Raw genomic sequence first — 11,356 nt, 5'->3', positions numbered from 1 at the left:
CAAGCTACGGAAAAATTACATCGCCATACTGTAGATGCTTGGCTCTGACGCAACCCAGAAAGACATTCTGGGGTTTCAACAGAAATTTGTGAATGTATAAAAAGCTAAACATAAAATACGAAAGCTATGACCCCGGTACCAACAACTACCTGCGTCGCTTCTGCTGCGTAGCGTCCGAGGTAAAAAGAAAAGGGGGAGTTTTGGCATTTCCTGTCATGTGATGCACTGACTTTTTTCAGAGGCTTTTAATGCACTTCAAGGTTTTGATGATATTTTCAAAGAATACTCATTCTAATTATTTATTTAGACTAATTTAATATCAATAATCATGACCTCCAAATGCAAACGAGACTTGAGGATCTTGGAGGACCTTTATCACAGGAAATAAAATAAAAAGCGTGCACTTCGATAATTACCTTATGGAAATACAATTCAACTACGTTTCAAATGGAAAATATATATAATAATATATATGTTTCAGAACTTGAACTCCATAAAGTTTATTTTTACTGCATGTTTGTTTGTTTTGAGTTTGCTCTGATAGTGAATAGAGAATAATGAGAGAGTATATTCATCTGAAAATAGTAGCCTTCCCTCGATAAACGGTCAGTAAATGGCTGGGTTTAGTTTTCTCCTAAAATATCAGGACGTACTTTGGCTATAAAGCCGTTAAGGGAGCTACCTGTTCATTCACAGTCCCACCTCATCTAAGATACTATATGCTACACCCTAAAACGCCGCAAGGGGGTGCTAAAGTTACAGAGACAAGAGACACAGAACTGCAGCAAAAATACAACAATTCACACACATTTAAATACGATGCTATTAAGAAATACATAGAATATGGGACACTGGAAGGGTTTTCACCTCTGAGGAATACGCAAAAATGACACATGCTGCCACATACATTTTTAGAATTTCCAGCAGTGAATATTTTTTGTACTTTATATTTCATCTTTCTATTTAATCACAGAAGTATATTAATTGTAACGATGAACAATTATGAAAAACAGTGGTTTTTAACACAGCATCTACGGTATGGAACGCATCAACGCATGCAATCAAGTTCCTAATTGTAATGTGATATTCTAATTGTGATAATTGTGTTTCAAAATAGTAAAACTTGAATTATTTTCTTTTTGAACTATATTTGTAAAGTTATATCTGTCTTGGTTTTTTATACATGTTTTTATGGCTTTTTTTCTTTTTTTTCCGTTGAAATATTATTTATTAATTTATTTTTAATTATGTAGGACTATTTATTCATAACCAATGTTTTTTCATATCATTCTGTATATGGGGAAACACAAGTTTGAGGTTTAACGCCTTACGTTCTCTTTGGTTGTTTTGGTATACACAGGTTGTTGAATAGTGTGGAACAACATACTCTCAGTGAAGCGCAACATGCCACTGCATGAAGCATGGTTTTCAAACGTAAACAAACGAAACACGAAGAGAAAATCATGCGTCTCACATACCTTTGAGCAAAAATGCTATATTTGGAATATATTTATTGCTGATATTCTTAATATTCTTAAGCTTATGGTTACCTTTTTGTTTCACTGTTTACTGGTTACTGCATGGAATACATGCATATTTAAAACACTCATGGATTCTACTGTATTTTGATTTTTCTTACTGTATATCTCTGGGAATATTAGTTTTGGCATTTGACTTCCTAATAAATACACACATTATAAGCATGCCCTATGGGACAAATCACGTTTTTTACTCTTGAATAAAATATGCATGAAAAAAATGGTTTTGCATTGTTGTGGTTTTTTCTTACATGATAAGACAAATGGTTAGTAATTTTCACTTGTATCTCAACAGTGAAACCCAATGAATTTACTGAAGAACAGCCACCAAATCCCAGACAATCACACACCTTTTTTTACAACGATGGTATACAAGAGCAATTCATATGCTTATAACTGGAAAGTAAATTGGACAATTGTATACAGAGTTGAGAACAGTTTAGCTCTTTGTATTAAGTCTAATACAAAGGTTATGTAAAAAAAGGGAGGTCACTTAGACACTCAAGCACGTGTTAGTCAAAGGCACATAGAAATGCAGCATACAATCGATATCATACATAAGTTATTTATCGTCATGTTTGAATGGACATGGGTTGCAATTACATAATCATTTATTATATTAATAAATAATAATAATCATAATAATATTAGATGTATGACAACTATGTAATAACTTAGCATTCAACTTTAAGTGGGTAAAAAATGCTGTAATTCCCATGAAACCTCCAAGTCAATAATATTGGAGGAAAAAGATGTACATGATGAAGGATGATGGAGAAAATGCAGATTAAGTTGTCCTCCGGATGTGACGTTGCAGCGTCTGGCCGCTCTTCCAGCTGATAGCTCGGCTGCTCACCATGGTAGCCCACCTCAAGATACCATAACACAGCGGAAAGACCCTTGGCGATTATCGCATTAGCTTACCTTTATTCATTTTTGTGATTGCGGCTGAAAATGACACATCTCACCCCGAGTACAGCGGACGTCACTACAGGCTGACCCGATAAAGCGAGCCGTTTTTTGGTGTGGAATTGCGGGCTATATAACATATTGGCAGGGTCTAGTATAGCAAAGCCATTGCTGTCCTTCTGCCGTCTACTTGCTCTCAGATGAAGCTAACGGGCTAGCCTTGCTACGGAGCGCCGTCTTGACACATGATACGGACGCCCTTTGCGGAGGTAACCCCGTTACTCGCAAGGCGAGACATTGGATCAGCAGAAATAACCCTCCTATAAAACCATGATCATCGACAAACAAGAGGCCGACCGTCTGATCGAGAAGGCGAAGCTGTGCCTGCGGTCCGGACGCAAAGAGAAGGCTCTCCAGCTGCTCTACGAAGCCCAGAAGGTCTACCCCAGCACCAGGGCCAGAGGTAAAATTAGCCTTGGGCCATACACACTCTCAGATTAACACCTGTTTATTTCCACCCAGCTCAGCAATTAATTAATGTCGAGGCAATCATGCTCTGTGTGGGGAATAAAATGTGATTACTTAACGTTATTACAAAATAATGGTTGTGCATTTGCTATACTGTTTTAGATAATATGTTTTTGCATTCACATCCTTAGCTCTTTAGAAGACAAAGCGTAGTCATAGTATTGAAAGGAAATTATATAACGTTATCGTCTATTTAAAGGAGTTGCTTTGACGCAGATCCCCGTTAGATGTTCAGTTTTCAGTTGACATATTAACAGCAGGTTTTGTTTCTTTCTATGTCAAGCAGTTTCCTTCCCTTAATAGATCACACATTCTCTTAATAAGTAGCTTGCTCTGCTCTGTGTGTGTAATTCAAGTACGAAATACACACCGATACTTGCGGTTCAGTACAAGGCCAGTTGGAAACAAATGACAATCCCCCTTGACCCTGTGCCCTGTGTGTTCCTTCAGTGCTGATTGATGCCATCTTGAGGAACGGATTCACTGGATCTCCTCCAGAAGACCAGGTTCCTCCCCCCTCTGGCTGGCGGGACGAGGACTTTGGGACTAGAGATGGAGAGGGAGGAGGAGGAGGAGGAGGAGGAGGTGGAGGAGGAGGAGGAGTAAGCGGGGACGAGAAGAAGAGTTACACCGAGGAGCAGCGCCAAGGAGTTCACAGGTGTGCACTTCCACCACGGATGCACACACACACACAAACGCACACAAACGCACACACACACACGCACCCACACACAAACACAGACGCAAACACACGCAGAATTTATGTTACTCTGTCTGAGCCTTTCAGCAAATGCGACAAACCATTGTCAATGCTAAATAACGGTTTGTGAAGTAAACATAGAACACACGTTGCATAAAACCACGTGTCTCACCTGTAGCACATAGCTTTTTTTGCTAAAACTGCAAAACAAAAATTACAATCATCTGAAATGCCGTGAACTTGCAGGATAAAGAATTGCAGGGACTTCTATGAGATCCTGGGCATTGCCAAGACTGCCAGTGATGAAGACCTGAAGAAGGCCTACAGGAAGCTGGCACTGAAGTTTCACCCGGACAAGAACTGTGCCCCTGGAGCCACAGATGCATTCAAAGGTATCACAAACCAAACCACTATCATGCTCGTTCACAACAATTGTTCGCCTGGTAACACATGGTAATACATGCCTACCACACATCATCTCTCATTCGTTTTTATCCGTGGGACATTTACATAATATATAATAAAGACATCTAACTATCAAGGAAGTGTTTACTGTTCACAAAACTTTACAGATCGGTGTACATTTTTTTCCTGATTGGTATTTAGTTACAGCCAAGCATGTATACCGTTGACTTATATCTGTAATAAATATATTTTTAATATCTAAAATAAAAAATCCCTAAAATCCCTGCGACTTCACCCCTGGTGTTTCAATAGCTTGAATCGTCTTCAAACCACGTTTTTAAAGCATCCATCCAACATGCCCACCCCCCCCCCCCCCCCCCCCACCAGCAATCGGGAACGCGTACGCCGTTCTGAGTAACCCGGAGAAGCGGCTGCAGTACAACCAGTACGGCGAGCAGCCCCACCCGGGCGCCAGCCCCCCGACGCAGACGGCCCACGCCCGCAACGCCCGCTACCGCAGCTTCAACCGGGACTTTGAGGCCGACATCAGCCCCGAGGAGCTCTTCAACATCTTCTTCGGTGGGAGGTTCCCGACAGGTAGGCGGGGCCGGGGGCGGAGGTAGGGGGGGGAGAGGCGTGGTAAGGTCATGGTTGTTGTATTATATGTATGTGGGAAAGACAGTGTAGTGGCTCTTATCGCTAGGCTAGCTCCGGCTGAAAGGGTCTGGCCCTCACCAGACCCTTTCACCTTCCTTGAGGAAGACGCCCTAACCCCTTGATGACATTTATCAAAAATAAAACCACTGTCGCTTTGGATGAAAGTGTCTACGAAGTGACGACTGCCGACCTCTATTACATTTCAAGATATGTGAGACCTGTATTATGTAAAAATGTACGTTTTCTCTGTATATCTTGCCTGAATATATCAGTTGGTACATGCACATGTGTTTATGCATGCATTTTGTTTGTGTGTGTGTGTGTGCGCGCGTGTGTGTGTGCTCTCAGGAAACATCCATGTCTACACCAATCAGGGTGCTTCCTACTCCCAGTTCTACCAGCCGCGCCGTCGGCGGGCCTTCGAAAGGCGGGAAGAGGAGCCAGATGCGAATGCCAGCCAGGTGAGGCCGTCGTCATGACGATCAACCTGGGAGCCAGGCTTTCTCAATCAGTCAAGCTTTTATTTGTATGGCGCTTTTCATGCTGAATTGCATTAAAAAGTGACTTATAAGGGAAACGACACAATAATAAGAGTTCTCATAAAGATACACCTCAGAGGTTGGTTCATACAAAATAAGGTGACACACTAATGGGTTAGAAGAAAGCTGAACTTGAAAGGGTATGTATTAAGATTTAGTCGTAAACATATTAACTGATTGTGATGCATTGCAGATTAAATGCTGCCTTTCTGTTGCTCTTTCTGTCCGTCTCTCTTGTTCCCACTCTAAACCTGTCTCTCGTTCTCTCCCTCTGTCTCGGGTCAGAACACATTCACAGCGTTCCTGCAGCTGCTCCCAGTGTTGGTGTTGATCCTCATCTCCGTCTTCACCCAGATGATGGCCACAAACCCCCCTTACAGCCTCTTCTACAAGCCGTCAGTCCCACGCGCTGCTCTCCCACCACATGCCAGCCCTAACACACACCACGGCCTCCGGTCTAGTCCACAGAGGACCATAACAGTATTAACTTATAATACAGCAAACAGAACCACTTCAAATCTAATTTAGATGGATCCATTTGTGGGTCATTTGTGTGTGGGTGTGATTATTTTTTTTTTTGTTCGTGTTTATTTGATCATGCGTGTGTGTGTGTTTCTTAATTTGATGATATGTGTGTTCATTTAATTGTGTGTCTTGTGTGTTTTTATTTTTTGTGTGTGTGTTTGTGTTTATTTGTTTTTGTGTGTGTTTCCTTCATTGTGTGTGTGTTTTGTATGTTTCATTTGCGTGTATGTATTTATTTGATCGCGTCTTTGTGTTCATTTGATTGTATGGGTGCGCATGTGTCTCCTTCATTGTGTGTGTGTTTTGTATGTCTATTTCATTTTGTCCCTGCTGATTTGCCTGTGTGTGCGTGTGTTCCCAGGGCGATGGGCCTTGTGGTGTCAAGGGAAACCCAGCACATGGGCGTGCCGTACTATGTTGACAAGAGCTTTGAGAAGGAGTACCGGGGAGAGTCCCTGGACGAGCTGGAGAAGACCATCGAGAGCGACTACATCGACCACCTGCAGACCAGCTGCTGGAAAGAGAAGCAGCAGAGTACGTCTAGAGCTCGTGCACGCCGCGGGGGGCACTATTCATGCACCATTCTAAAGCCCACGCACTCACTACTCACGCAACCCTCATGCACTTATTGGGAACTTCTGGTGTCATACTGAACACTGCACCTGCAAGAGTAGGCATTAATCGTGCAAAGCTCAAGCAAAACGTGTGCACTAGTGCAAAAGTCTTGCTACAACAGGGTTTCCAGTGGTTCTTCTAAAACAGGAAACAGAATGTCTGAGCGAGCGAGTGAGGGTGCACTCCGTGGATTACAGACAACAGTAACAAGCTCCTAAATGTATCTGTGTGCATGTATGTGAATTCACTGACTGTCGCTTTGTATAGAATATAGAATAGAACTGATTCATTATCCATTTATAAAAATATATTGAACTATTTAGTGGTCAGAGGCCCCTCTGGTTTCCTCATTGAATTAAATAACTAATCAACATCATCTCCTCTCTCTCTCTTTCTCTCTCCCTCTCCCCTTCTCTCTCCCTCCCTCTCTCTCAGAGTCAGACCTGGCCAACCTGGGCCAGCTGTACAGAGACGACCGGCTCAAGCAAAAAGCAGAGTCCATGCGCCTGGACAACTGTGAGAAGCTCAACCGCTTCATCGGACGGCAGAGGGGCGATTAAAGTCGGTTGAACAAGGAAAACACAAGAACAAGGCAGGCTTCATTTGTCAGGTTTGTCTCGGAAGTAGGAAAGTCTTTTTTTAGTTTTGTTTAAAGAATCAAAAGGACTGGAGAAGGAAGTCGGATTTATGAGAAATTATACGGATGAATGATGGATTTTTGAGAACGCGTTTTTGGATTGGTCGGCCATGTTTGCAGACAGCTGGTGTTTTCCTTTTCCAGTTTGAGGGAGGAGAAGTGTCTGGCAGCCTTGGGGGGGATTTGAAGGGGAGGAAAAAGGGGGAAACGCTCGCTGGTGGCGACAGCGGTACACTGTAGGCTTTGTACTTTCTTATATTAAGGATCTCTTAGGGGCTGAAATGTCCGGAATGTTCTGGGGCTTTTTTCCACACAATCATGTCCGTGTCCATAACGGTAGTTCTTCAACCCACTGACATAATATCCAGATTTATTTATTTATTTAACTTATTTTATTGTAGTCCTGTGATTGAGCTCATTTAAAAAAAATAGTATTTCATATATATTGTGTATGAAGTAACATTAAATTGCCACTACTGTGACTGTTGATTCTGTACTATAACAATGCAGAACTTGTGCTTGTTAACATGAAATTAGCTTGACAAGTATAAATAATTTCCCCTGGTTTCTTTCATGTATTAGGACCGTGATGTTGAAAAGGTAGCGAACATAGCATAATTTAAACAAACACATTATATCATGTGTTTGTTTATTTTTAAGCTAACATATTAATATATTGTTCTTGGTTCAAAGGCTTGCACCTTCCAAAAAAAATACAAATGTATAAGCTGTTGTTTTGTCATCCCTATGATACATTATATGTCATCCTTAATATGTTCACTTTTTGTTGGAGATTTAACCATTCAACGTTTTACTGTAAAGGGTTAGCCAAAATTATACGTTTTCTAATGTTTCGCTAATGGTAAAAATGTAACGATTCTTAAAAGATGTCTACTGTAGCTTGGTTGTCACAAGCAGGTACTCAATTTTGTCCCATCTCTTCACTTCACTGTTTAATTTGGGAGATCTGACTTTCTGGAAACTCCTGATGGTCATGCATGTTCACACTTCAACAAGGATACAAAAATTCTTTCTCTGAAAAAATTACTGGAATGCGTCACCAAGTTCAACAACAACACAGGAATATTCCACGTTCGATCTGCGTTTCTACATACAAGAAAGATATTTTCCCTTGAGTAGGAATCCTCAAAGACTTTTCTTAAGCCTCTTCACTAGCCTCTTAACCTGGACAACCTGTACAGTGGCACGACCTCCACATGACCCAAACTGTTCCCTGTGCTTCCACCCCATCCTGACGTTCCGCAAACCTGTCTTAATTTAAAAACGTAACCTCATGTTCAACTAGACTCTCTGACGTTCTGTCGCTCATCTGTCGTTATGATGCAGTCAGTCTGTTCCTTGACCGGGATCATCTCAATGCATCCGAATGTCCTTTCACCCTACCTTTGCTCTACCCTACTGAACTTCCCCCCACATACATACACACACACACACACACACACGATTCCTGTAAGCCAGTGAGTGCGTGACCTTTCACGCTCTTCCTTCTTAAGGTTTCCCGCCCTCTGCTGCATGCCCCCCAATAGATAGGCCCCAGCGATGTCTTTCATTGATGTACTCTTTACCTGAACAACCTGTTCCCTTCTGATCCTCGCTGTATCACACATTCAAATAACCTGGACAGTATTTGTGTGAAATATACACATTGCTTTAAGGCAGAATGATCAGCAACCAAAACTAAACATTTCATTTTTTACATGCATTAGCAAATTATTATTATTAGTTCACTTTTTAGAAAGATAACTACTGAATATTTCATTTTTTTAAATCAAGTATATCAAACAATATTTCAAATGAAAATTGTATTTAAATTGATTTCGGCCTGTCTATCAAATAGATTTAATGAATGGAATTCTAGGTTTTTGGCTGCTTATTATTGATCCAGCCAGTGGTTTGAAAGGAAACAGCTGTATACAGGTATGTATACAGGTACCAGTGTACACAGGTGTGTATGCAAGTGTGAGTACAGGTGTGCATACAGGGATGTATACTGGTGTGTGTATAGGTACAGATGTGTGTACAGGTATATGCAGGTATAGGTGTGTATACAGGTGTATACAGGTTTAGGACTATGTACAGGTGTATACAGGTATAGGTGTGTGTACAGGTGAATCGTGCTGACACCTGTTGGTATGTTGTTTGTATGAAGCACAATTTCAGGCTGGTTTATTAAATTCTTCTTTGACAGTTATTCTTCTGTTTTATTTTTCTTCAAGAAAACAAAACAACCGCTTGGGTCCAATGAGTTTATTACATTATAAATCGTTACACAACAGTCACACATGTAGCAAAACTATACACAGTCAAAAAGACACATAAACACGGGGGATCTAGATGTTATCGTCAATGTCGCTGTATTTGTTTCTTATTTATAATTGCACACACACTTTATGGACATGGTTTAACTTTGATTAAAGTTAGCACATTGTTTGTGCATGTGAGGACTCAAACACAATTTTAGTCGCACTGGGAAGGTAACACAATAATACCATGTTACAGCTGGCAATCACACAGTTGCTTGAGGAAAAACATAAAAACATACCACCATCCTATACTAGGATGGTGGTATGTCCTTCCAACACAGGGGTGAAAACTGTATCAGGCCAAGCCCAGAGTTTCACGGGCTGCAGACTGCTATATTTCTTGTTTTCGACGCCCCTGGTAGTTATTTCGCCACATGGGAGTCTAAACCGACAGCCTGGTAGTCATAAAAAAACATAATAAAACATAAACAATTGAAATACTTATTTTCAGTATATTATGTACTGTCACGGTAACTATACAATCAGATGAAGACACAAGATGAAGACACACAAATGCAATAGTCAAAACATACATGTTTATAAACGGAAATGGAATAAGCATAGAACAGTATGGTTAGAAATGGGCGTTATATCGTGTTTTTCTCTGCTTCTAAGATTAAGCGCGGCATCTTGGTTGTCTGTTGATGGAACCAACGTGGCAGCACTGCCACTAGGGCAGAGGTTCATCTTAAGAATCCAGTATCTGTTGATAATATTGGTATACTGGCTGCACACACACACACACACACACACACACACACACACACACACACACACACACAAGCAGAGTTTCAGCCCGTAAATCAATCTAGGTAGAACATGAAAACACTGTCTTGTATAACACTAGTATTAGTCAGTATTTGCAGTTGTAGTAGTAGAAGTACTATAAGTGGTATCACAGATGCAAGGTAGTTAGGCAGTCTTTAGTAAGAATTTATGTTGTTAATCATCTTTTTTAACATCCCATAATACTCGCTCACTCCACATATCAGACTTCAGTGCTGTGATACGCCTTTTTTATGAAATGTATTCGGGTTAACTTGTCAATCACGAAAATATTGTGTGCATCAGTGATAAAATCAAACAATCTCAGAGCCACATGCGCACAACACACATTGATAAAAACATTGACTTATGCTTTACCAAACTAGAAATGTAAAAGTGTTCCCAGATAATTAACTGAAATTATCTTTGGCATTTGGGCATTAGTAATCACATCATTTTTCTTTGTTAGTCAAGTCACTGCAGGAGAATATTACTGTAAGTCTACATAAAGGTGAAGGTGGGCTGTGATTAGTGTTGTATAAGTAGGTTGTGACCTGTGTATGCCCTAACTGTTAAAGTAGAAATGCTTTTCATGAGCACAATTAGCCTTTCACAACAGTAACAGTTTTCATCAAACCCTGTTTTGTGCTGATATGGAAAACCGATGCAACTAAATGGATGAAAATCAACATGTAATTCAGTCCAGGGACCAACGAATGCAAGTAGTCATTTCTTCATCTTGAGGTCTGCTTCAATGGCACAGCGGCGCCCCCTAGTGCCCCCATCCTGTACATTCACACCCGCACACACACACACACACACACACACACACACACACAGGACACTGTGCTTCAGGCTAAGACTAACATTTGCATAGTGAGTTACTTGACGACTCTTTAATTAAGTAATAACTAACTAAATAATAAGTAGCTAATGTTGGGGTGTGTTTTGTATGTTTTCCCCATCAAATCACACATGCTGAGTGATTTAATGGGGAAAATTAAATCACTCAGTTTTTCACTGGTACTAATCACGAACTTGTTGCATAATCAACTTTGCAGGAAGAAAATATTACACAGCCATTACCCATTAGTTCACAACACAATGGCTGATGAACAAGCATGTGCAAAGAGTAGGCATGCGTTTGTGCCTACATGTGTAGGCTGCGTTATTAAGTTAAAAAAAAGATGTCTGGCACAGATGTAAGGATGTAC

The 11,356-nt window shown here is 40.8% G+C and overlaps 1 protein-coding gene across 1 annotated transcript; it reads left to right on the top strand.

Moving 5' to 3' along the window:
• The first annotated feature begins 2,507 nt into the window (after positions 1–2,507).
• dnajc18 (DnaJ (Hsp40) homolog, subfamily C, member 18) lies at positions 2,508–9,014 on the top strand. The gene is made up of 8 exons (XM_079738377.1): positions 2,508–2,910; positions 3,426–3,633; positions 3,922–4,067; positions 4,468–4,677; positions 5,086–5,198; positions 5,562–5,671; positions 6,163–6,335; positions 6,852–9,014. The coding sequence occupies exons 1-8, from the start codon at positions 2,778–2,780 to the stop codon at positions 6,974–6,976; spliced, it is 1,218 nt and encodes a 405-aa protein (XP_079594503.1). The 5' UTR covers positions 2,508–2,777; the 3' UTR covers positions 6,977–9,014.
• Positions 9,015–11,356: the final 2,342 nt, after the last annotated feature.

This window comes from Pollachius pollachius, assembly GCF_949987615.1.
Source record: "Pollachius pollachius genome assembly, chromosome: 6".
Lineage (NCBI taxonomy): Eukaryota > Metazoa > Chordata > Actinopteri > Gadiformes > Gadidae > Pollachius > Pollachius pollachius.
This window is presented reverse-complemented; position numbering and strand designations above follow the sequence as displayed.

Excerpts from the sequence above, each read along its gene's own strand:
- dnajc18 (XM_079738377.1), top strand. The coding sequence starts at position 2,778 with ATGATCATCGACAAACAAGAGGCCGACCGTCTGATCGAGAAGGCGAAG. Across the intron at positions 2,911-3,425 it reads CCCCAGCACCAGGGCCAGAG|TGCTGATTGATGCCATCTTG; the intron begins GTAAAATTAGCC and ends GTGTTCCTTCAG. Across the intron at positions 3,634-3,921 it reads CAGCGCCAAGGAGTTCACAG|GATAAAGAATTGCAGGGACT; the intron begins GTGTGCACTTCC and ends GTGAACTTGCAG.